At 37.6% G+C, this 27,856-nt stretch overlaps 1 protein-coding gene across 14 annotated transcripts in view; it reads left to right on the plus strand.

Annotated features, from left to right (window-relative positions):
• The window catches only part of ANKS1B (ankyrin repeat and sterile alpha motif domain containing 1B), a 1,175,033-nt gene that overhangs the window by 636,817 nt on the left and 510,360 nt on the right, over positions 1 to 27,856 (plus strand). For 11 of the 14 annotated variants that reach the window (XM_027542059.1, XM_027542058.1, XM_027542067.1 and 8 more), the window contains exons 13-14: positions 4,336 to 4,925; positions 7,584 to 7,656. In XM_027542059.1, the coding sequence (XP_027397860.1) occupies positions 4,336 to 4,925; positions 7,584 to 7,656 (663 nt within the window). The remainder of the gene's footprint in view (positions 1 to 4,335; positions 4,926 to 7,583; positions 7,657 to 27,856) is intronic. The other 3 variants (XM_027542061.1, XM_027542070.1, XM_027542066.1) reach the window with 1 other exon arrangement.

Consider the following 27,856-nt stretch of genomic DNA (forward strand, 5'->3'; position numbering starts at 1 on the left):
GATCCACACAGTCAAAGGCTTTGGCGTAATCAATAAAGCACAAGTAGATGTTTTTCTGGAACTCTCTTGCTTTTTCTATGATCCAGTGGATGTTGGCAATTTGATCTCTGGTTCCTCTGCCTTTTCTAATTTTCACTTAAGTATTTTCCACAGTTTGTTGTGATCCACACAGTCAAAGGCTTTACATAGTCGATGAAGCAGAAGTAGATGCTTTTCTGGAAATCTCTTGCTTTTTCTATGATATAGAGTATGTTGGCAATTTGACCTCTGGTTCCTCTGCTTTTTTTAAATCCAGCTTGAACATCTGGAAGTTCACGGTTCATGTACTGTTGAAGCCTGGCTTGGAGAATTTTGAGTATTACTTTGCTAGCATGTGGGATGAGTGCAATTGATGCACTGACCAAAGCAAGGTACTTGGCCACACGTAACCTCTAAAATCCTACGGGAGGAATGGGTACAGGATGGAGTGTGGCTAAAGGCTAAAGGAGCCTGTGCACATGGAGGTTGTAACTGCATTCAATCAACTGAATAGGTACCCAGCAGGTTCCATATCAGCTTCTCACTGTCTTTGCTTTGAGAAATTCTTAGGGTTTGGCCACTGAAATAGGTAATATTTGCCTTTTCAGAACTCTTGGTAAGAATGCTATCAACTCTCTTAATGGCAAGAACTATTCTTCAAAAGCCTAGGCTTATGAGCTAATAATCAAATTCTCTTTTACTGAGAGAAGGGACTGCTTGTGACTAGAGGACTTGAACATTATAAAGCACTTTTGAGATGTGATTATAGTTATTTTTATCAAATCACAGAAGGGATGGTAACCTAATAATAATATTCAAAGAAAAGTTTAAATAATGTTATGCTCCTAAATATCTCACTATACTGAACATGATCAGAAACCTCTTGACTGTGATTTACAGGGTTTTTTTTTTTTTTCCCCCCTTCAGTTCAGTTTAGTTAAGTTCAGTCACTCAGTTGTGTCTGACTCTTTGTGACCCCATGGACTGCAGCAGGCCAGGCCTCCCTGTCCATCACCAACTCCCAGAGTTTACTCAAACTCATGTCCATTGAGTCAGTGATGCCATCCAGCCATCTCATCCTCAGTCATCCCCTTCTTCTTCTGCCTTCAATCTTTCCCAGCATCAGGGTCTTTTCAAATGAGTCAGTTCTTAGCATCAGGTGGCCAAAGTATTGAAGTTTCAGCTTCAGCATCAGCCCTTCCAATAAATATTCAGGACTGAATTCCCCCAGGATGGACTAGTTGGATCTCCTTGCAGTCCAAGGGACTCTCAAGAGTCTTCTCCAACACCACAGTTCAAAAGCATCAATTCTTCGGTGCTCAGCTTTCTTTATAGTGCAACTCTCACATCCATACATGACTACTGGAAAAACCATAGCTTTAACTAGACAGACCTTTGTTGGTAAAGTAATGTCTCTGCTTTTTAATATGCTGTCTAGGTTGGTCATAACTTTTCTGCCAAGGAGCAAGTGTCCTTTAATTTCATGGCTGCAGTTACCCTTTGCAGTGATTTTGGGGCCCCCCAAAATAAAGTCTGTCACTGTTTACCCATCTAGTTGCCATGAAGTGATGACCAGATGCCATGATCTTAGCTTTCTGAATGTTGAGTTTTAAGCCAACTTTTTCACTCTCCTCTTTCACTTTCATCAAGAGGCTCTTTAGTTCTTCTTTGCTTTCTGCCATAAGGGTGGTGTCATCTACATATCTGAGGTTATTGATATTTCTCCTAGCAATTTTCATTTCAGCTTGTGCTTCATCCAGCCCAACGTTTTTCATGATGTGCTCTGCATATAAGTTAAACAAGCAGGTGACAATATACAGCCTTGAAGTACTCTGTTCCCTATTTCAATTTTTCCTCTCATACTCAAACTAAACTTCTTTATTTCAGAATTCTTGCTTCCTTCTGCATTATTTACCCATTACTGTCATCTCATACAAACCTACTTATTGTATAAAGCATTATAGGAGAGCCAAGTAGCCCAGCAAGAAAAAGGAGACAATAAGTTCAAACAGAACACCATATTTTACTTTCTCTTAGTATAAGCTTACCTCCATGAAGTAGGAAATAAAAAATCCTTTTCATCCATTTTTTTCCAAATTCCAGAAATAGTCATAACCAGGAGAGACATATCACTTCCCACAAAGAGCCTATTTGATTGTCCTTGAACCCTAGATTGTTCTTTTATCTTAATAATAAATTTTCCAGGCCAATGGATATAAGTATCTGATAGGCCTTAGTTTGAATCTCAGCTTAACTACTTATTAGCTGGGGAAATTTAACAGCGTTAAGTTGTCTACATATTAATTTTGACTTCTAAAAAATGGATGTAATAGGGCATATACTCTAGCCTTAGAGATTTTAAGGCTGCTTTGCCTTACATTCCACACACTCTTCTCCTCCAAGAAAAATCTCTGTTGCAAGAGGAGGGAAAAATCCATGCCCAGTATACTAGAAAGTTTTTATGAGAAGATAAAGTACTTGTGAGAGTACGGGGTGGTACAGATAGTTTCTCTTTTAGATCATTGTCTCATGGATCTCTCATCCTGACACTTTTTTCTTCTACTCAGCACTGTGTTAGGTCTAGGAAGGGAACATCTTCATTTGGGACAGCTAAAGAGGAACCTGGGTGAGGTCTGGAGAATATATAAAGCCAGGATCATACCTGCTTCTACTAGGTCCAAGAGAGACAAAAGCATATGGAGCTGGGGTCAAACTTCAATTAAGAAAGCTGATTTGTCTGTAGCATTCCTTGGGCAAATATCTATTGAGATTTATTGAGGTTGACAATTTGTTTACATATTCTGACCAAATCTCTTTCGATTAGATAACCATGATTGTTATTAATCATTTCATAGAGTTGTTATGATGATCACATAAGGGGATAGAAATAGTACCTCTAATTTAGTGAGTAGTAAATAGCTCATGCCTAGTAAATGTTACTTGTTAACTTATAAAAACTTTGATGTTTTTGGTTTATAATAATAACTAACTTCTTTAAGTTGTGAATTAGCAAGTCAGCTTTGAATTTGTTATATTTTATCTACCACATTGGCTATATTTTACTTTTTCAGAAGACTAGCCTTATCAGGTAATTTAACTTTTGATCATGGCAAATATTTAGCTGAATGTTAATTAAAGTGACCCGTCAAAAAAGTAGACTGACTCCCTTCGCTAATTTCTTTGGCCAGGTTTTTACACACTGTGTCTTTAAAAGACAAACTAGGTCATTAAAAAAAGCATGGTGTATTTTAAATCTCAGGGCTTCCCAAGGGGTGCAGTGGTAAAGAAGCCACCTGCCAATGTAGGAAACAAAGGAGACAAGGGTTTGATCCCTGGGTCGGAAAGATCCCCTGCAGGAGAAAATGGCAACCCACTCCAATATTGGGTTGCCTGGAAACCCAATTTGCCTGGAAAATTCCACAGACAGGGGAGCCTGGCGGGCTACAGTCCATGGGGCCACAAAGAGTTGGACATGACTGAGCACACGCACATATTTTAAATCTCAGAGAACATTTATGTTTCATCTTAGAAAAGATTAAAGTAATAAAAATTTTATTCTTTGGTTTCTTTTCTGGATTACATTTTTAAAGATCTGAAGAAATTGAAAAATAACTGAATCTGTTTCATAGAAGAAAGAAAAGGACAGCTTTGTGTTAGTAGTGCAACATCAGTTTCCTGTAAAAGGGTCTCACTTTTTAGTGATACTGCATTGTTTGCCTGTTAAGCATGGATAAATCCTTTTTGTCTAAATCATATAATTTGTGTAGAATTAATCTTAATTTTATATTTGAAGTAACACATTAGGATTATTACCTTTCAATTATCCCAAATTATACTTCTTTTCAAGGTTTTGTTTTTTATTTTATTTGCTGGGAGAGCAAAGGGATGTCATTATATATGATCTTGATTTACCTGCCTGATGTCTTAACTGTACAATGATTCATTTACTCCAAAAGTTTGAACATGGGTGTCCCATATTAAGAAAACCTAATTTTGTTATCCAATATAAAATATACTCCCTGAGGACAAAGGAGAAGGGTGGGCAATTACTCAATTAATACCCAATTCATAACTTTGAAATACACCCTAAGGTATATCAGGAAGATCTGGTATACACACGCACACACACACACACACACATTTATTTTATACACGGCACTGTAGGGTCATGGGTATTTCATAAAGTGAGGATATCACTGTGTAACAATAAATCAATTGTTTGGACATTACACAGGTTCAAAAGGGTGCTGCTATTGTATCGGGGCTTTCAGAGTCCTTTCCAAATGAGCATCCAGACCTTTTTTTTCTCTTTTGCAGATGATCTCTCTCATCAGGAGGACATTGATCCCCCAAAAGAATATGATCCTGGACAATTTGCAGGTCTCCTTCATGGATCCTCTCCAGCCTGTGAGTCCCCTGAAAATCCATTTCATCTCTATGGGAAAAGAGATGAACACGAAGAAGAAAAAGATGAAGTCAGTTTGGCAAATAGTCCTTTGCCTTTCAAGCAAACTCCAATAGAAAATAAATCAGAACCTGTGGTAAAGAAAATTAAACCCAAGGTGGTCAGTAGAACAATTTTTCACAAAAAAAGCAGCCAACTCGAAAACCATACCATTGTTGGCACAAGAACAGCTAGAAGTGGATCCCGGAATGGGGACCAGTGGATTGTGAACACTGGGGGATTTGTGGAGAGAGCGTGTACCCTGGGGAGAATAAGGTCATTACCAAAAGCCCTGATCGACATGCATTTATCCAAAACTGTCTCTAAATCGGATTCTGATCTCATTGCCTACCCTTCAAATGAGAAAACATCAAGAGTTAACTGGAGTGAATCTTCACCTGCTGATCACAGCTCTAAAGGGAATTCTGAAAGAACACCATCTTTCACTTCCGAATGGGAAGAAGTAAGATTTGTTCTTCTTGTTATTCTTTACATAAAGCTTTAGCATCAAGAGAGTTTTGAGGAAGGGATTTTCAGCTTTTTAAGTCTTTCAGAGGAAAAAAAAATACCACAAATAGATCCAAGTGGAAGGGAAAAGTTCTAGAGATAATACATGATAATTTCACAGCGAGCATAGAAACAAACACAGTTCCACACATGAGGGGATATCTGTTGTTTCCATAGAAATTGATATCAAGCAGAAGTAATAACTAGCTATGAGGTACAAGAAAATGTTCACATTGTGCCCAACTAAGCATTGCAGCTGACAAATGGAGAAAAATTTTTGTGTTTTTGTTTGCTTTATATCATTTTGTTAATTGCTAAACCCTGTTAGCTCATCTTCCTTCTTTAAAATATCTTATAATTTCAGAAGAGCTTCTTATAATCTTAATATTAAACAGAAAGGTCCTGGCCCTTCTCCAAGTATCATACAAAAAACACAAGTTACTTAATATTTCCCTTTACAACTATTGGACATTAAAGAAAAATGTGTGCAGTCCATTATGACCAATTTAAGCTCTACTTAAAGACAAAGTCTTCAATTTCTTGGAATTACTCAGGAAGTAAATGCCCTTTTAAGGCTAATAATATATCATCCTTTCTCCATTAAGAGGACTACATCATAAAGTAATGAAGTCTCTTGCTTTTTCTTGAATTTCTGCAAAGAATGGACCACACTCTTCCTCAGCATTTCATTCTAAAATGTCACATTTTGTCTCTCAAAAGATTGTGCCAGTAGAATTAGGTTTTGAAGCACAATAGGTCACTAGAGTATTCTGAGAAATAGAAATGGTCTGGTATTGACATTCTGAATTGAGCTGTTTGAGAAAATCACTTAATCTCTCTGTATCTATTTCAGGGTGAACAAAATGGGACATTTAAGTAATGCTCATTGTCATTTCTGAAACCTGCTGTCTCACTAAGGCTGCTAGGATGATGACCGGGTTTAAAGCATAAATAGCTAAAGCTGAGACAGTCATATTTTCCTACGAATTCCATAGTAGTAGTCTGATAGTTTACTCAGATCTATCCATTTCTTATATTTATTAACTCTGTGAATAATGTAACTTATCTCTTAGAATCAAGTTGTTGCCATTCCTAGATTCTTGTGATTATATGCTACAAATAAGCTTGTGGCTGGTCATACCATTTAATCAGAACTTGGGTCCAGTGGCCACACTTCACTGGTCAGACGAGATGCATGCTCTCAGATCCAAGAGGACGAATGACCAAGAAGATGGACATTGTCACGTGAACTTATCCTCAGCTCCTTCCCCTTCTGAGTTTAAAGAATTCACAATGTCTAACTTACTGACCCATGTAAGTCCAAACAAAGTTCATTTTAGGAAATTCAGAGAAAAGGCAAGCTGATTTCGAAAGTTTAAGAAAAGGAAATTAAATTTGTATTTCTAAAAGCAATTCAAAAGATGTCTGTCTCCCTTTAAATCTTTCTCTGTTGATCTCTTAATTGGAGTTTTGCAGTGGCAATAATATCAACAATATATGCTTCTGGCAGTGGAAATTCATTTTAAAATGCAGTGCTGTATGCTCAGTGAAATGAGTCAAACAGAGAAAGATAAATGCTATATGATATCACTTATATATGTAATCTATTTTTTTTTAATGTTAAAAATATTTATTTCTCTAGAAGATCGCACAAAAGTCAGGAAGGGGGACAGAAGGGTATCAACTAGCCTATGTCAAAATCAGCTAGGGGAGGACAAGAGCTGCCTAAAGACACTGGTGTAATCTATGTAATCTAAAAAATACAACAAACTACTGAATATAACAAAAACGAAGCCGACTCACAGGTACAGAGAACAACAGGCTAGTGTTACCAGTGGAGGCCGGAAGGACAATACAGAGGTGAGGAACTAAGAGGCACAAACTATTGGCTAAAAGATAGGGTCAAGGGTATATCTTGCAACACAGGAAATACAGCCAATATTTTGTAATCACTGTAAATGGAAATAGCCTTTAAAATTTGTATAAAAAATAAAAATAAGAAATTTATTTTTTTTGCTTGGGGCTGGTGCACTGGGACGACCCAGAGGGATGGTATGGGGAGGGAGGAGGGAGGAGGGTTCAGGATGGGGTAAAAAGTAAAAAAAAAAAAAAAAAAAAACAAATGATGGCACCTGGTTGGGATAATGTTTCTCCTTGGCACCCACAAAGGAAGAATCAATGGGTAAGGAATACATATACATCAATATTACTGCTTGGAATATTTTGGGGAGGGCAGCATTATATACATTGATGAATATTAAGATGTTAATGCCCTTTTGCCTAATTCATGTGTAAACCTGATGTCTTGTCCTGCATAAAGTAATCTTTATGAGACTTCCCTGGTGGTCCAGTGGTTAAGATTCTGCACTCCCAATGCAGGGGGTATGGATTTGATCCCTGGTTGGGGAACTAAGATCCCACATGCCAAATAATGCAGCCTAAAAATAAAATGTATTTTTTTTTAAAGTAAAACTCAATGAGGAACAGCAGTCCTATGTTCAGTAAAACAGTAATAAAAGAATGACATTCAAAAAAAAAAAAGAAATTTAAAAAACAAAAGTGCAACACAAAGTGAATGTAATAATTCATTTTATATGTTTTTTGTTTCACACAGATCGACAAAATAATGAATTCCATAGATGTTGGAATTAACAGTGAACTTCGAGAAATTAATGGTGAGAATACAAGTAAGGAAATCTCTCCTTTATGTTGTAATGAATAAATGTACTCAGGGACTAGTTATAAAATGATAGGAGTCTATAGATAATTCATCTTTTACCATAATAATAATAGCTGCAAATTATTTCCCTCCATTCATGTCAAACAACCATGATCTCTAAACAATATCAACTATATAGATTTAGCAAACTGAGAGATTTTCTTCCCCATGTGCTATTTTACTATGCCAGTTAACATTAATGTAGAGCTAAGTATGGGCATGCATGCATGCTAAGTTGCTTCAGTTGTGTCCAACTCTTTGTGACCCTATAGACTGTAGCCCACCAGGCTCCTCTGTCCATGGGGATTCTCCAGGCAAGAGTAATGGAGCAAGTGATCATTTTTTAAAAAGACTAAATAATTTTCACTGAAACATATTTGTTTTAGTCTTTAAAAACTAAAAAAAAAGAAAAAGAAAAAAGAAACCTACTAAAAAAGTACCAAAATCATGTGACTTTGATTAGTGACACAAACATGATATGATGACACATGTAGCTATCTCTTTCACACACAAATGCTGATAAACATTGAGGACTTTTCCAGTATCCAAAGAGCCAGCCTAGAAATGCATGTTGCCAGATAGTTCTTTCAGATATGCTTAAAGAATAATTTCAAGAAAACTGTAGGGAATGTTTTTTTTTTTTTACTGATGTGAAGGTAAGAATGTGTTTTCTTATCATAGTGAGTTCTCCATTATTGAGAATATTCAAGCAGAGACTTAATGCATCTCTGTTGGAAGACAGGTGACATTGAACAGTAATATTACAAAATTCTTCAGATAGTACCATAGAATTGTGAAAACGTTACAAACATGATTATAATGAAAATAAGAGTAAATGTTAAAAAAGCCACTCGGGCAAAATTGCCTTTGAAGGACATTTTAGTAGTCAACAATCCAGTTTATTTTCACTTAATTCTCTTCTTTCCCCCTCTTAGATTGCCATCCTATCCTTTACTCATGTTTTTCTACAGTGATAATGAAAATGAAAGACTCAATCCCCAAAGCATCATTACTATTAACAAAGACTGGTTCTGTATGCGCCTTAATTTTCACTTCTTAATTACACACTAATTATGCACTAAGTGATTGACCATAACATGTGGCATTCCAATTGACCATCAGGCCATTTGTGAATTACAGCTCTACTGGGCAGAAGGTTTTTCCCTCTTGAGACCAGCTAGAACTAGAGAAGTGATAAACAACCCTGTGAAGATGACATTCCATGTCTAATGTGTTGGGGTACTGAGTCTGGTCAGGAAATAACATGATGAAATAAAAAGTCAGACAGACATGAATTCATATATTAGTCCTGCTGTTTACTAGCTGCTTGATCTTAGGCAACACACTCAGTTTCCTCATAAAATGGAAATATTAATATAGGATCATTGTAGAAACATGTTCAATGGCATGCGAGTCGAGTCTGACATATGTAGACATGTATTAAATTTTAGCTCTCCACTGCTCTATCATGAGGGAGATGTTGTGTTAGACACTATGGGCATATGAAGAAAAACACACTGCAGCCCTTCTTTTAAGAACTTTATAATGTCAGCTAGTCTCACAGCTTTCATGTTCAATTTGCTGTATTCCCTGAAATTGTGATGTGTCAATTAGAATGCAGGTCATAACAAAGCTGACAGTCAGTTGGTACCAGGGAAGAGTAATTACTAAAAGAGACCATAAATTCCAATGCACCCTGGCAAAGAGAAGAGAAAAAATCTAGAATGTATTGATTTAAATGTTCTAAATTATTCTGAAATCTGAGTATTCTCTTTTCACTTGACAATGAGGAAGAGATGTGCAATGAAATCAACAGGAGGTAAATTTAGAGTGAACACGGGAAATACTACTTTACCAAATGTATGTTATCAGTGTCTGGAATTTTGTTTTGGAAAGCCACTGAACCAAGCACTATGCCTGGCTTCATCAGAGCTGCATAGTTTATAAGCATTTATGATGTTTGTTGCTAAAAACCTCAGAAGGTGATTCAGTTCAGTTCAGTCACTCAGTCGTGTCCAACTCTTTGCGACCCCATGGACTGCAGCACTCCAGGCCTCCCTGTCCATCACCAACTCCTGGAGTTTACTCAGACTCATGTCCTTTGGGGGAGACTAAAACCATAGGCTATGGAGATACATGATGGATCAAGAATCAACACTGAATTTTCCAAACTCTTGCCCCTTATGTTTCATTGTTTTTATTTGCCCTCCCCTGACCCCACTTGCATTTCTAATTTCAGGTGTTTTCATAAACAAAATATTTATTGAACCAGAAAAGGATCTGGCTTCCCTGGTGGCTCAGACGGTAAAGCGTCTGTCTACGATGCAGGAGACCCGACTTTGATCCCTGGGTTGGGAAGATCCCCTGGCGAAGGAAATGGCAATCCACTCCAAGACTATTGCCTGGAAAATCCCATGGACAGAGGAGCCTGGTAGGCTACAAGCCATGGGGTCTTCGCAAAGAGTTGGACACAACTGAGCGACTTCACTTTCACTTTCCATCTCCATTCCTATGAATCAGCTCAAAGTTTGAGCAGTTTCTATGAATCATATAACTAGTTCCACTCATAGAAATCAGTTTTCTCTATCTTTTAAAAAGTTTCCTCAGCAGTTATATAGTAGTTAGAAACTGCTGGCAGCCCCAGTTGTCCAGGACTAAGACAGAAATAGAGTAAATATATTTACTGACTTTATTTTAGGTCAGTCCCTTAGGTTCTCACTCGGACTAACATTCATGGATGATTTTTACAAACACAATGTCTGGCTTCCCACTGGAAATCAGACTTAAATGCCAAACACTTTGGCAGTAGGATTCAATTATATTGAATACTTCATTTTACGTAGAACATCCTGTTCTTTGGTAATGCTGTACATGTGATGTGATAGTACATTTTATGTCATCATGTACACCCAGATATAAGATTTTTTTCAGAGAACAGGTTTTGAGGTTCAGATTCCAGTGTCATGTTTTAGTGGTTTTGTGACCTTTGATCTCAGTTTCCTCCCCTATAAATTCAGATTTTTAACAACTCCCTCATAAGATGGCTGCAAGGTAAGCAGGTGATCAATAAATATAAATTCTCTTACCTTTTTATCCAGGTATACATAACTGATCCTTCTATGTAGAGTATGTACCACACAACAAGAAATACTTGGGAAATCTGATTTGCTTTTCTTTTTGACCAGTGAAAATTGTAGTTAAGCTTTAACTATTCATATTCTAAGTTGCTTTCATATGAAGTCTTTCTTGAAGTTTTATTTCTTAACCATTGTCTTTGTATAACAAAGAAGTACTTTCAAGTTAGGAAATTTACCATGTTCACTGGAACCACTTCAGATTGTCACACTTTCTAAGAATCAGGCTGATGATCTTCTTGATGAAACTGAGGATCACTTAAGTATAGAAAGAAAGTGAAAGTGAAGTCGCTCAGTTGTGTCTGACTCTTTGTGACCCCATGGACTGTAGCCCACCAGCCTCCTCTGTCCATGGAATTTTCCAGGCAAGAGTACTAGAGTGGGTTGCCATTTCCTTCTCCAGGGGATCTTCCCGCCCCAGGGATTGAACCTGGGTCTCCCGTATTGCAGGCAGATGCTTTACCATCTGAGCCACCAGGGAAGCCCACTTAAGTAAAGTGGAGGCAACAAGTGGCTCCCCCAGACCCGCTTATCTTACATAACAGCAAATACTTAGTAAAATCAAGTGCCCAGACATTGCCATACAGGGGTGGTAGATAATCTTATAAACAACCCCCCTATTTCTAACTGGTTTCTATAATCTGCTAAACTACTTTAGGTGTATGGACTGTGTTAGATTGATCTCAGGTACCTGAATGTAAAATTAGTATTTCGTTAAAAGGTATTGTTTACAGCTGGGATTTTTTTTCCTCCTATACTTAAGATTGAATTGTATTCAGAGGAATATTCTAGAGTCTTTTAAAACTCTACTTTTGCCAATATATGAATTTCACCTAAATTGTATTTATAAATGAAAGCTATTAAAGTGAATTTGTAAAGGCTTTTTACCATAGACTGCACCATCTACATTGAATACATACAGCAATTCTGAAGTGATTTGCTAGAGAATACATAGCTCTGAAAGTTGTGTGTGTGTATGTTTGTGTGCACGTGTGCGTGCACATAGTCACTCAGTCATGTCCAACTTTTTGCAACCCCATGGACTGTAGCCCGCCAGGCTCCTCTGTCCGTGGGGATCTCCAGGTGAGAGTATTAGATGGGTTGCCATGCCCTCCTCAAGGGGATCCTCCCAACCCAGGGATCAAACCCAGCTCTCCTGCATTGCAGGCGAATTCTTTACCAACTGAGCCACCAGGGAAGCCTGAAAACAAGTTAATGATAATCCACCATCCTGCTTTCTAAGCTTTTGCTTTTCTTCCTCCAGGAGTCTAAGGACCAGGTAACAGTACAGGGTTCCTCATAGCCATAGAGACCCTCCATGGAGAGTTTCTAGGAATTTAGGAACTCTCTAAGGCAGACTAAGGGGTCTCTCCTCCTGAGCTATGCTTCACCTTCTCCCTGGTCTACTGGAGGGAGAGAGCTCACATGGCCCTTTCCCCAAAGAGCTTCTATTTCTGAATGGCTTGGGCCGACATCCCCACAGCTTCACAAGTTGCTCCCCCTGATGCTTTAGTTGCTTCCAGGTCCCTGATATTTATTCACATGGCTTAGATCTGCATCCAGAGGGACTTTGCCACTGATGTAACTGATAGCTGACCTCCTGCTGAGATTGTTGATGAGAATATCATTCCTCAAACTGTAGGAGAGCATGTTTGGTTTTCGTTTTTTGTTTTTTTTTTTTTTAATGTATTTAGAATTTCGAAGGCAATGGCACTCCACTCCAGTACTTTTGCCTGGAGGGTCCCATGGATGGAGAAGCCTGGTGGGCTGCAGTCCATTGGGGTCGCTAGAGTCGGACACGACTGAGCAACTTCACTTTCACTTTTCACTTTCATGCATTGGAGAAGGAAATGGCAACCCACTCCAGTGTTCTTGCCTGGAGAATCCCAGGGATGGGGGAGCCTGGTGGGCTGCTGTCTATGGGGTCGCACAGAGTTGGACACGACTGAAGCGACTTAGCAGCAGCAGCAGCAGAGTCCCCTATTAGAAAAAAGACAAAGAGGAAAGAAGCTGAATTGTATTCCTTTTTTCCTGTGTGCCAGATGCTATGCAACTTACTCTTGTGAACATTCAATTCTCCAAATAAGTCAGTGGTATTATACCCATTTTATAGATGAAGAAAGGGTAACTTGTTAAAGTCAGCTCCTTCAAATGTAGATTGATTTCTTCCTGAAGTTCATATTCCTTTCAATAAAATATGTTATTATAAAGAACAATGGAAGCCAGCCCTTTGGTTCTTCCTCTTTAGTTCAATTCATATGCATATGTACTATAGAGAGCCAACGGAGGTGTTTAAGTGTAAAACCAACCACTTGCTCTTAGCAAAACCTAACTTGGTATGGAAGACTTTAGCTCAAACCCCAAAGCCCTCCTAAAGCACAAACCACATGGTCATATATTAAAATGAATCATAGACCTGAATATCTCCTACCTCCCAAAAGTGAATGCATATGCTAATAATGATTTGGGTTTCACTTATTTTCAGAGGAAGAATTTCCTTGCCTCCGGTAATATTCTTTTTTCCATGAACTGTTAAATTGTACATAAAATCCTCTCTGTGAAATGCTGTGCAACAGGCATAATTTATTTTTGATTTTTATTTCTCTTTGCAGCACTATTTTTAATAGAGCCAACTGGGGGAAGGTGGGTAGTAGAATACGTTAGCTTACAAGCACACTATTTTGTCTAAATCAAGAGAGAACTTATTTTTATTATTATTTTATATAACACTTCACTGAGTAACTCGTTTTTTTCCCCCAGATAGATTAAATCTAAGAAATCCCTCAATAATAGAATAACCATGTAGCAATATGAATTAAGTGAGCATTAAACTAGCCTGAGTTCACTAATCTCTATCAAGAGATAGTATTTAATCAACCAAGCAATTGTGTCCTTAGCAAAATAGACCCTAAAATTTATTTAACATCTTTTATTCTAAATAGTCATTAAAAACTAAAATAGCCTACATAATATAGATTTTGATCACTAGAATATGGCTGAGATTCTCCGGTTTTGAAAGTACAAGTAATATTCATATGTGAAATTCAGTTTCTCTTAAGTATGAAATAATTGGGTGTTATTCTCTGGCCTAATATTTGCTTATGATGTATCAATAGTTGGAACCTGTACATTGTTTTCCCTTCAACATAATATTTAACCTTCTAGAAGAGGCCTAGAGAGGTGAGCAAGTGCTGTCTTCAACTTATACTGATACCCTTTCCACACCATCTTTCATATATGATCAGTCAACATCTGTTCCCATACATCCCATGATGATAAGTTCACCACTTCCAGAGATAATATATTTTACCACTGGGAAGCTCAAATCGTTAAAAATTCATGTTTTTCAAGTCCCTTCTATCCATTTTCCCTTAAAAAATCTTCAGTGATACAAAGGATGAATGCTGCTGCTGCTCATTGCTCAGTCGTGTCCATCTCTGCGACCCCGTGGACTGTAGCCCACCAAGCTCCTCCAACCATGGGATTTTCCCGGCAAGAACACTGGAGTGGGCTACCATGCCCTCCTCCAGGGAATCTTCCCAACTCCAGGGATGAATAATGACCCATTACTTTTAATAAATTATGAATATCTTAAGGATAGACTTTCCCAGTGACTCAGCAGTAACAAATCCGCCTGCAGTTCAGGAAACATGGAGATGTGGGTTTGATCCCTGGATCAGGAAGATGCCCTGGAGAAGGAATGGCAACCCACTACAGTATTCTTGCCTGGGGGACAGAGGAACCTGGTGGGCCACAGTTCATGGGGTCACAAAAAAGAGTCAGACATGACTAAGCAACTAAACAACAACAACAAATCTTAAGGATATAGCTGATATTTTTGGTAGACCACACACCTCTTGCACATTTACCATTAAGCTGGAGAACAGTTGCAAAGAGTCTTCTTTGTAGACACTTTAAAAATAGTAGGTGCATGACTTCCACATAAATGTCAGAGCATTTTACAAAGTCTACCATCAATAACCTCATACTTGTGAGAGTAGGAGGTAAAAATAATTAGGAGTGATTTGAAATATAGATACAGACCTTCATAAGTTATAGATCATCATAATGATTACTTTCAAATTTGTTTTTGATACAAATTTGTTTTCCCAAATTATAATGAGGAATGAAGTGATAAACATGAGTCATTTACCCATGAGAAAAACTTTAAAGCTTATACTGGTTGTTCTATGATACACTATTCTGATAACAAAGGGTTTCTTATCTACTAGTATTTTTGATACTTGAGTATAAAATTTTAGAGAGTTATATAAATTTAAGAACAATGATACCCAACAATGTCACTTTTAGAAATGTATCCTAAGGAAACAGGACAAGAGCAAAATATGTATATGTGTGTGTGTATATATACATATATATATGTCATTTATGATCATTGAAGAAATAGAATCAAACCAAATTACCATTTATAGAGATTTGTAACATCAGTTACTGTAATTCCTTATGATGAAATGTTGAATAGCTAATTAAAAATGACATTGTGTCTATTTTTATTACTGTGGAAATATAGCCATAATATACTACTTAGTGGAAAAAGTTGATAACCAAATAAATTATCATCCCATCTTTTAATGCACATGCATGAAAAAGTTCTGGAAGGACATATGAAAAAAGTTAACAGCAGATGTCTCTGAGTAAGTTTATCAGTGATTTTTATTTTCTGCTTTCCTAAATTTTCCAAAATTTTTATAGTAAGCATCACTCACTTCAGTCACTTGGTTGAGTCCAACTCTTTTTGACACCATTTTCATTGTCTACATCATTTACTAGAAGAAAGTATGCATGAATTTAGTAAATAAATAAACAGTAAACAAATGGCTATTTATGCAGTCACGAATATGCAAACATGTATATGTAAACACTTATACATGAAACATATAAATGTTACAGTTATCAGTCCTTACCATTATCAGTTAGTCATTCAGTTGAGTCTGACTCTTTGCAACCCCATGGACTGTAACCCACCAGGCTCCTAAGTCTATGGAATTCAACAAGCGAGAATATTGGAATGGGTAGCCATTCCCTTCTCCAGGCAATCTTCCCTGCCCAGGGTTCAAGTCTCGGTCTCCCACATTGCAGGCAGATTCTTCACCATCTGAGCCACCAGGGAAGCTCTTGGTGGTGATTAAATTTTGCCAAATGAATGCTTTATTGAATGTGATTAAGTCTTTTTATCAGTTCTGAGTTAAAATAGGTGTGCTTCAGTGGTTTCACAAAAGAGATTCATTTGATTTCTTTTAGTTTTTATTACTGGAAAAGCTATTTTTAAATAACTACACAAATTTTTTAAATACCCATAACCCAACCCCTGATCAAAAATGACTTTTTTCTTTTGTCCATGTCCTGGTCTGTGTATATATTCTAGTGACCTTCTAGCCTTTGTCTATGTACACAGTCAATTTGTATATAATAATAATTTTATAGATAGAATTTTACAATCTTCATTTTCATATTCAGTTCAGTTCAGTCGCTCAGTCATGTCCAACTCTTTGCAACCCCATGGTCTGCAGCACATCAAGCTTCTGTGTCCATCACCAACCCCCTCTAGCTTGCTCAAACTCATGTCCACCAAATCAGTGATGCCATTTTCATATTACCATTTCACAAAATTCTATTATCTTACTTTTTTCTCTTATTCCCTTGCTTCATTCTTTTTATGAATATCCAGTGTTAGCATGGTGTATATGCTTCCACTTTTCTTTAAGTTCATGCAATCCCAAATAGAAAGATGATAGATAGATAAATAGATGAATGTTGCTTGTGCTTTAAAAACATGAATTCATGCTGTATATATTTCTCTGCAATTTATTCTCATTTGACATTAATCATAGTTTTGCCTTACTTTTATAATCAGTAAAAATCTATGAAACAAAATTGCACTGGTGAAGTTCACTCTCAGAGAGGAAAGGAGGTCTGATCTGATTCTTACTCCTACCACTGCACTAACTTGCTGCTCAGTTCAGTTCAGTTGCTCAGTCGTGTCCAACTCTTTTGCAACCCCATGGACTGCAGCATGCCAGGCTTCCCAGTCCATCACCAACTCCCAGAGTTCACTCAGACTCACGTCCATTGAGTCAGTGATGCCATCCAGCCATCTCATCCTCTGTCATCCCCTTCTTCTTCTGCCTTCAATCTTTTCTAGCATCAGGGTCTTTTCAAATGAGTCAGTTCTTAGCATCAGGTGGCCAAAGTATTGGAGTTTCAGCTATCAGCATCAGTCCTTCCAGTGAATATTCAGGGCTGATTTCCCCCAGGATGGACTGGTTGGATCTCCTTGCAGTCCAAGGGACTCTCAAGAGTCTTCTCCAACACCACAGTTCAAAAGCATCAATTCTTTCATGCTCAGCTTTCTTTATAGTCCAACTCTCACATCCATACATGACTACTGGATAAACCATAGCTTTGACTGGATGGACATTTGTTGGCAAAGTAATGTCTCTGCTTTTTAATATGCTGTCTAGGTTGTTCATAACTTTTCTTCCAAGGAGCAAGCGTCTTTTAATTTCATGGCTACAGTCACCATTGCAGTGATTTTGGAGCCCCCAAAAATAAAGTCTGTCTCTATTTCCACTGTTTCCCCATCTATGTGCCATGAAGTGATGGGACCAGATGCTATGATCTTAGTTTTCTAAATGTTGAGTTTTAAGCCAACTTTTTCACTCTCCTCTTTCACTTGCTGTATGACTTGAAAAATAACACCTCACAATGGACCTCAGTTTCCTAATTTAAAAATTAAAAGATAGAACTAGATCTTATCTCTATAATTCCATGACATATTTTATCTTTTGTCTTATGGATTATTCTTTGGCAGAGTGTCCTTTAAAGCTTTCCAATTCTTAATTTCTTAAGGACAAATTATCAATAAATCTTCAATATGTGTATTTCAACTAGGTTCTTCTAGGAATGTTGCCAGATCCTCATTTACAATGCTTTTAAAATATATTAATGTAATAAAAGTTTATTTTATTTGGTACAGGTGTATAAGATATTTAAGTTCTTTGTTTTTATATGCAAAAGTGACTTTCTCCTAAGAATCTCAATTCTTTTAATAAACCTTACCTTTTGCTAATTTTTAGGAGACAGGGTTTCCCTGATGTTTCAGACAGTGAAAAACCTGCCTGCAATGCGGGAGACATGGATTTGATCCCTGGGTTGGAAAGATCCCCTGGAAAAAGGAATGGCTACCCATTCCAGTATTCTTGCCTGGAGAATTCCATGGACAGAGGAGCCTGGCAGGCTACACAGGGTTGCAGAGAGTCAGACACGACTGAGTCACTAACACACACACGCTAAATTACTAGCTGAAATCATGTGCAAATGATTAATGATGTGCATGGGAATAATGAAATAAATTTCTGATACTGTACTTTGTCTGCTTCTTGGATCCACTGACCTTCTTATAAAAAATCTTATTGACAGAAAAAGTACTTAGCATTTCAGTAGTGTATGCTTTTCCTTAGGTAGCAGGTACCGACCAAATACTCACAGTGGCCCATTTCTTATCCACTGACTTGGCTTGACCAAGTCAAAGCACACTCCCCCACAGGTTCCTGAACTTTGGCTTGACCCCAAAACTAAACAAGCACTAAAATGCAGACCATTTTTCTTAAATGTTGATTCCAAATCAGAATATGATTGAGACTAAGCATACAACTTGCCCCTGAGTTTCTTGGCAACCAAGACAAAAGTGGGCTACAAAACTGTCATCATAAGGCATATTTTCAAGGCATGTAGAGCAAGGAACTCTTTCCTAGCTTGAAACTCTAGAAGGAATTTCCCCCATGCATCATTTTGTGAAAGATATACAACTCAAATAGGAACAATGCTTTGATTAGAATGCAGGACCAAGGGGCAGTGATCTACTTATGACTTACACATAGACAGGTGTACAGTGATAAGGAAGTATCTCTGTACAGACCTTTCTTCTGGGGACTTTTAGCTTTCTCCAGGACATAAATGAGCACATATTCTAGAATATCGGTGTTGTTTTTATTTACCCTTTCAAAAAATGCCTTCTTTATGTAAGCTGTTCTATGTGTTAATGACTTGAGTATCAGGATTTCAGGGGTGCTTAATAAAATTACAGGCATACTCTAAAATATTATGTGACAGTGAGGTTGGAGAGCTACTCATCATGTGTGAAAGAGTATGAAATATGGTATCAGAAAATGTGAGAGTCCCAGTTCCATCCCTTGCTGGCTGTGTGATCCTGGACAAGTTACTTCATCATTCTGAGCTTTTATTTTGTTATTCTTTAAAAAGAGGATAATAATAATTTCTTATTATTATAATTAAATGAGATAATTTATATAAAAGCACTTGTAAAGTAAAGCTGTTAGTCATTATGATGTTACCTTCATAGAAAGCTCTTTAACTTTTGAATTAGAGCTCACTGTGTTCATTTTTCTCTCCAGGCAATTGAATGCAGTTTATAAGCACTCAGTAAAATAGTTGCTTTATATCCACATATGGACTATTCACCTTCTAGAAAGTTTCTTAAAATAAATAAATACGCTTTTCTTCTTGAAGAAGTAACCAATAAAATAGATTTTCTAGTTCATTTTTATATATTAAAGAAAAATTTATTTACTCTATTAACAAAATAAGTAAGGCCAATTCCCCCACTAATAAAAACAGAAATAGGAAGAAATTCCAGGACAATGAACTAAGATCAAGTGTGTGTACACATGCCTGATTACATTACAATTATTGACAGTTTGATTGTTTTTCCACCTACAGGCCAACTCTCCTCAACAAACTTGAAAATGTAGGCAGTAAATTATTTCTTAAGTGATTATGCTAACAACTCACTATAATATGGAGCTTTGAGAGCCTGAAGACAGAATATGAAAGATATGGCTAGATATGCTGCTGTCAGAGTCATCTAGACTCGAGGGAAATTGACAACATAGACACAAGTTGTGGGCATAGGAAAAGAAGATGGAGTGTCTGTTTGAATGTCCATTGTTTACTGATATTTAACCCTTTTTGAGTCACCAAATGCTTTGAGAGTTTGATGGAAAACATGAGGCCTCTTGCAGGAAAAATGCAAATATACTTTTGAAACAAGTTTTGTTTTCAATCTTTCCCACACATAAACCTATATGTATGTGCATATAGGTATACATGTACAAATATACATTCATCTTGAGGGAGGAAAAACAAGTGGTATGCAAAGGAAATGTAAGCAGTAATGAAAACTTACCAGTTTAAAAAAAGATTTTCCAAACTCCTGAGAGTACTCCAGACTTTGAATTTCCAGAGTTGAAAGTTTTCATACACATGATTAGTGCTAAAAATATCACCGAAGTCTCTCAGAGAAAAACATAGAGCCTCTGTTCCACTTAGGAAGATCTAAGCATGAGTTCCTATCTTAAATAAACATCAGACATAGTCTAGATTTGGAAAAGGATTAAATGGAACATTTCAAATTATGAGATGTTAAGTAAGAGAATTTCAGTGAGCTTAGGTTTGATATCTAATACAAATTTAAGTTAAGATATATTTTATCTGCTCACATATTCCTGAATCAAATGTGGTTTTATGCATGTTTTTGGTTCAGTGATACAAAGGACATGGGGATATGCCAGACGCTTTCAAATTCCTGTGGGCTCACAATGGTCTCCTTAAACCTGAGTGACTTTTACATCCTAAATTTCTTTACTGATCATCTATAGTCTCAGTTTTAAGATTTCAGAGAGAAGAAAACTTTAAGAATTCATAATTTTAACTTTTTGAATGTTAAGAAATTTTCTTCCTAAAGATTTTAATTTGAAATATGTATGAATTATTATGTGTATTCTTTCTCCAATTTTATCCCTCCATTTTAAGCTGTTTTACAGGTGTCTCAGTGGTAAAGAATCTGCCTGCCAATGCAGGAGACATGGGTTCAATCCCTGGGTTGGGAAGATCCCCTGGAGAAGGAAATGGCAACCTCCTCCAGTATTCTTGCTTAGGAAATCCCATGGACAGAAGAGCTTGGCATGCTACAGTCGATAGGGTCGCAAAACAGTCAGACACAACTTAGTGACTAAACAACAACAAAACATATTCTACACACTGTTCTTTATCTTACTTTTTAATTTTTTAATTAAAATTAATGGGTATGATTCCACAACAGAATATAGAGCACTTCCTGGTATTTAGTTGTATGAAGTAGCACAATTAATCGTCCTATTAGTAGAGATCGCTTTCAGTATGTTATTATAAACAAGGCTGCAGTGAATAACCATATTTCTTTACACTTGCAGACATATATCTGTTGGATATATTCCCAAAAGCTAACCTGCTGGTTCAGGGTTTATGGGTATTTGAACTTTTGATAAGTATTGCTAAATTGAGCTTCTTAGAGGTTTTAATGATCTACCCCAATACCAGCAATGAAAGGAAGCCTCTTGTGTCCTGACTGATACACAGTGTTGTCAGACTTTCAGACCTTTATCTACTTGACAGGTGAAAAATAGTATCTCTGTGCCATTTCTTGTATTTGAGTGAAGCTGAGTTCTTTTCATATGCTTAAGTTTCATTTATATTTACTCTTCTCTTTGAACAATCTGTTCATAGCCTTTGCCCATTTTAGGAGATGTTGTTGCTCTATTTCTATTGATTTGAAGGAGTTCTTTATTATTAGGCATATAACTCAGTGTATTTGACAAAGTTGTAACTACCTTTCCCCTGTTTCTTATTTACCTTGTGGCCTAATCTGTGAAGCAAAAAATTTTAAATTATTTTGTAATTGATTTAATCAAGCTTTTAAGAAATTAATGATTTCAGAGTTTTGTGTTTTATTAGGAAAGGCCATCTCTGAGACTATAAAGGAATCCTTGCATAATTTCTTCTAGTACCTTTATCGTTTTTGTGTTTCTATATTTGATCTGTATGTAATTTTCTCTTACATAAGAAATGAGGTATGGATCAAACCTTATTTTAATTGATGATGACTCAATTCCCCCTAAATCATTTCACGTGTTCCTTACTGATTGGAGATGCACAATTATTTTATGCTTGATATCCAATGATTTTGCTTTTTATTCACGGTCTATTGTGTGTCTTCTGTGTCTGCATCTATTCATATGTTAACACCACACTGTTTTAGTCATTAAGACTTTAAAATGTGTCATAATATCCATTTTTCAAAGATCATATTTTTCTTTCCAGCAAATTCATGCTGGCATTCCAATACATTTTAAATGTTTGAACACTACCTACCACCACTCTGTTTCTTCAAGGCTTACAGATGCCTAATTTATCCTTGGAGGGCGTGTGAATGACCTTGGTCCTGCAAACTCAGACATAGGCCAGAATTTTGTAACTGACAATCATGTTTCAAAACTGACTTCTTAGAGGTTTTCTAGGCAGGTGGAAGATCTTAGCATACTCCGAGGGCCTTTAGAGACAGATGGCTGGTCTTGTTGTTCAGTTGCTAGTCACGTTTTACTGTTTGCAACCCCATGGACTCCAAAATATCAAGCTTCCCTGTCCTTCACTATCTCCCAGAGTTTGCTCAAACTCATGTCCATTGAGTCGGTGATGCCATTCAACCATCTCAACCTCTGTCATCCCCTTCTCCTCCTGCCTTCAATCTTTACCAACATCAGGGACTTTTCCAATGAATCAGCTCTTTGCATCAGGTGGCCAAAGTATTGGAGCGTCAGCAACAGTCCTTCCAATGAATATTCATGGTTGATTTCTTTTGGGATTGACTGGTTTGATTTCCTTGCTGTCCAAGGGACTCAAGAGTCTCTTCTAGCACCACAATTTGAAGGCTTCAGGTCTTCGTTGCTCAGCCTTCTTTATGGTCCAACTCTCACACTGATATGTGATTACTGGAAAAAACATATCTTTGACTAGATGGACCTTTGTTGGCAAAGTGATATCTCTGCTTTTGAATACACTGTCTAGGTTTGTCATAGCTTTACTTCCAAGGGGGCTTCCCTGTGTGGCACAGACAGTAATGAATCTCTCTGCAATGTGGAAGACCTGGGCTCAATCCCTGGGTTGGGAAGATCCCCTAGAGAAGGAAATGGAAACCCACCCCAGTATTCTTGCCTGGAGAATCCCATGGGCAGAGAAGCCTGGTTGGGCTACAGTCTGTAGGGTCGCAAAAGTCGAACACAATGGAGCGCCTAACACTTAGCTTTTAGTTTATTTCCAAGGAGCAAGTGTCTTTTAATTTTGTGGCTATAGTCACTGTCTACAGTGATTTTGGAGCCCAAGAAAATAAAATCTGTCACTGTTTCCATTTCTCCCCCCTGTATTTGTCATGAAGTGATGGGACCAGATGCCATGATCTTAGTTTTTTGAACGTTGAATTTTAAGCCTGCTTTTTCACTCTCCTCTTTTACTTTCAAGAGGCTCTTTAGTTCCTCTTCTCTTTCTCCCATTCGGGTGGTATCACCTGTGTATCTGAAGTTGTTGATGTTTCTCCTGGCAATCTTGATTCTAGCTTGTGATTCATCCAGCTGGTTGGTCTTTACCTGGAGCTTTATGAAAGTTTTTTGTTTTCTAAGAGTGTTAAGTTGACTAAAATTGTGATAAGAATATTTTTGTGTACCTTCTCACAGGAGCCTTTGTCCATTCTTCTCAAAGTCCAACCAAACTTTAAGATATTTTAACTTTTCTGTAATGACTATAGTTGATTTTCTGCTTGACTCTAAGATTCATCACTCCCTAGAATTCACTACTTTCTTTTCCCTTTCTCTTACTCTAAGGCAAAATCTTATTTGTTGATTTGTTGACTGGCAGCTGGAGGGAGGGAGGAAGACAAGCATCTTTTTTTTTTTAATTTGTACTTTTATATCATCACCATCATTTATGATTAGAAACACTTGTTTCACAGTTGGATTCTACTTACTGATTGTCTTGTCAAAGAAAAATTGCACTGGATGGAGTTAAACAGGAGGAAGTCTTATTCAAGACTATTGCAACTGAGGAGAGAGACTGAACTCAACTCCCCTGAGACAAAGGTGGGAGAGATTTTAAGAACTGGAGTGAGCTAGTAAAAAAGTACCCAAGGACAGTTAGGGGGAAGGTAGGTCAATGTAATCGTGCCATCCATGTTTGCTAATCGATACTTCTTGTTCCTCCCAGGTATACTTTTTGTTCCTCCCATGGAACCTGGGAGATAGGGGCAATATCTTTTTTGATGACTGCATTTCAAAGACATGACTTCCAAGTCCTTAGAAAGACATTCCTGGATTGTAAAACCAACAAGAGTCAGGGAGAAGACTTACATCTCAAAGGAATAGAGAAAGAATTTACAGTTTTGAGTTTTCTAAAGCAACTGTTCCAAGAAAAGGGAGGTAGAGAGATGAAACCTGCCCAAAGTTCAGCCAAGCTGAGCAGAACATTACCCCACAGTGACTCCATTCAGTGGTAACTTGTTTTATAATTCATTCAGTTACTCATTCTGCCTGTTTTTCATTCAGTTACTCATTCTACCAGATTTTTTACGGGGATTCTCTTGAGAGAGTCATCTGATTACTCAGAACATTCTCACATGATATTCTGTATTTTCCAATCAAGCTGAGTTAGAAGGATCATACTACCAAGTACAGTGGTTTTGTGTGATTTCATGTTTGTGAGTGTTTACATACATGGGCCAGAAAATGCCGAGGAGGTACAAGTACTCACTCACCTTTCACATGCTACTGTATTTTGTACCAGGTTTCACAGGATTCTTAATTATAAAAGAAATAAGTAATTAACTTTTTTAGTCGGGTCTTGATATCCATCAGGCACTATTCTAAGAACATTACTTATCTTAAATCAAATCTTCAACAGTATGTTGCCTGGAGAATCCCATGGATAAAGGAGCCTGCCAGGCTATAGTCCATGGGGTCCCAAGAGTCAGACATGACTTACTGACTAAATATACTCCAAGAGGTAGTTATTACCTTCACTTTACAGACTACAAAACAGGAACCAAGAGATTATGTAATTTGCCCAAAGTTATTTAAACAGAAGCAATGAGATTTAAAGCCAGTCTGATTCTAAAACCCAAGAACTTAAGTTCTGTGTTGAAAAAAATGCTTTGCTTTCTAATCTTTCAGGAGTTTTTGCCAGAGACTGAGGGCAGTATTTTCTTTTAGGGCATTGTTTTTTGGGCTCCAAAATCACTGCAGAAAGTCCACCTAGTCAAAGCTGTGGTTTTTCCAGTGGTCATGTATGGATGTGAGAGTTGGACTATAAAGAAAGCTGAGCACTGAAGAATTGATGCTTTTGAACTGTGGTGTTAGAGAAGACTCTTGAGAGTCCCTTGGATTGCAAGGAGATCCAACCAGTCCATCCTGGGGGAAATCAGTCCTGAATATTCACTGGAAGGACTGATGCTGAAGCTGAAATTCCAATACTTTGGCCACCTGATGTGAAGAACTGACTCATCTGAAAAGACCCTGATGCTGGGAAAGATTGAAGGCAGGAGGAGAAGGGGACAACAGGATGAGATGGTTGGATGGCATCACTGACACAATGGACATGAGTTTGAGTAGGCTTTAGGAGTTGGTGATGGACAGGGTGGCCTGGCGTGCTGCAGTCCATGGGGTTGCAAACAGTCAGACATGACTGAGCGGCTGAACAGTCTGTCTGTCTGTGTCAGGTGGTGATATAATAGAGCAAACTGCAAAATCCTGGAGCTTGCGCTGGGCTCCTTACTTCTGAACCTGCAGATAATGGGCTAGAACCAGCAAATGCAGAGGCTCCTGAGCTTGAATACCACTTAACAGAGAATATCCTAATCGTCTGTTCTATGAATTAGTAATCAGATATTTTTTCATAAAACACTGTGAAAGAATTCAATAAAGACACCTAGGGAAATTAAAATAAGTCCTTTTATTTCATCATAATTCAGAGAACTTAGGGGGAATATTTTTCAAGGCCAGGGAAATAGAAGAATCCTGGGGAAGGAAAAGTGAGAAAAATGTTTTAAGAAATTAAAAAAGTGGAAGTTAGAAGGAGAGCATCCTTTTTTCTGAACCGCTTTGAAATGTTTTTCTTAGCATCCTGGTGTTAATATGGCTTTTAGGGCAGAATGCTAGATAGTCCCTTCGCCTCGCTGAAGTCTATGTCCCTGTTCCAGGACACTATCACTAAAGATTCCTTTTACTTCTTGTCAACTGAACTATCATCTTTGGACCATTGTCTTATCCCTGGGCTTGGGCAATAATATATAAAGAAGGAAACATGTAGATTGGGATTCAATTGAAGACCATTACCCATGAGATGAGGCATCTTTAGCAAGACACAAATGCATTATAAACTTCACTTTTCTCATCTGTATAATGGAGAAAACTTTTTTTTTTAACACGATAATAAGGAAAAATGTGCCACTTACACAGGAGTCACTCAACATTATGAATATTGATGTGCTTTGGCAAAATTCTTTGTCATATTCAGCTGAAGAGTCCAGAGCAAAGCATAAAGAGATTGGAACCAGACCTATAGCCCAGATCTATTTTCTGAGCCTGGTATGTGCTGCAGTCCAGGGGGTCACAGAGTCAGACACGACTGAGCAACTGAATAACAATAAAAACAGCTGTTTGTGGATTTTTATGGTGGTAGATGATGAACAAAAAGGATCTCATGGTCAAGGAAAAAAAAAGTCAAAATAATGAAACCTTATACCTCAGACTGGGACTTGAACCCATGGTCTTTTTATTTTTTATTTATTTTAAATTTTATTTTATTTAACTTTACAATATTGTATTGGTTTTGCCATATATCAAAATGAATCTGCCACAGGTATACATGTGTTCCCCATCCTGAACCCTCCTCCCTCCTCCCCCCCCATACCATCCCTCTGGGTCGTCCCAGTGCACCAGCCCCAAGCATCCAGTATCGTGCATCGAACCTGGACTGGAACTCGTTTCATATATGACATTACGCATATTTCAATGCCATTCTCCCAAATCATCCCACCCTCTCCCTCTCCCACAGAGTCCAAAAGACTGTTCTATACATCAGTGTCTCTTTTGCTGTCTCGTACACAGGGTTATTGTTACCATCTTTCTAAATTCCATATATATATGTTAGTATACTGTATTGGTGTTTTTCCTTCTGGCTTACTTCACTCTGTATGATAGGCTCCAGTTTCATCCACCTCAGTAGAACTGATTCAAATGTATTCTTTTTAATGGCTGAGTAATACTCCATGTGTATATGTACCACAGCTTTCTTATCCATTCATCTGCTGATGGACATCTAGGTTGCTTCCATGTCCTGGCTATTATAAACAGTGCTGCGATGAACATTGGGGTACACATGTCTCTTTCAATTCTGGTTTCCTCAGTGTGAATGCCCAGCAGTGGGATTGCTGGATCATGAGGCAGTTCTATTTCCAGTTTTTTAAGGAATATCCACACTGTTCTCCATAGTGGCTGTACTAGTTTGCATTCCCACCAACAGTGTAAGAGGGTTCCCTTTCCTCCACACCCTCTCCAGCATTTATTGCTTGTAGACTTTTGGATCGCAGCCATTCTGACTGGTGTGAAATGGTACCTCATAGTGGTTTTGATTTGCATTTCTCTGATAATGAGTGATGTTGAGCATCTTTTCATGTGCTTGTTAGCCATCTGTATGTCTTCTTTGGAGAAATGTCTATTTAGTTCTTTGGCCCATTTTTTGATTGGGTCATTTATTTTTCTGGAATTGAGCTATAGGAGTTGCATGTATATTTTTGAGATTAGTTGTTTGTCTGTTGCTTCATTTGCTATTATTTTCTCCCATTCTGAAGGCTGTCTTTTCACCTTGCTTATAGTTTCTTTGTTGTGCAGAAGCTTTTAAGTTTAATTAGGTCCCATTTGTTTATTTTTGCTTTTATTTCCAATATTCTGGGAGGTGGGTCATAGAGGATCTTGCTGTGATGTATGTCGGAGAGTGTTTTGCCTATGTTCTCCTCCTGTTTTATAGTTTCTGGTCTTATGTTTAGATCTTTAATCCATTTTGAGTTTATTTTTGTGTATGGTGTTAGAAAGTGCTCTAGTTTCATTCTTTTACAAGTGGTTGACCAGTTTTCCC

Source organism: Bos indicus x Bos taurus, chromosome 5 (assembly GCF_003369695.1).
Source record: "Bos indicus x Bos taurus breed Angus x Brahman F1 hybrid chromosome 5, Bos_hybrid_MaternalHap_v2.0, whole genome shotgun sequence".
Taxonomy (NCBI): Eukaryota; Metazoa; Chordata; class Mammalia; order Artiodactyla; family Bovidae; genus Bos; species Bos indicus x Bos taurus.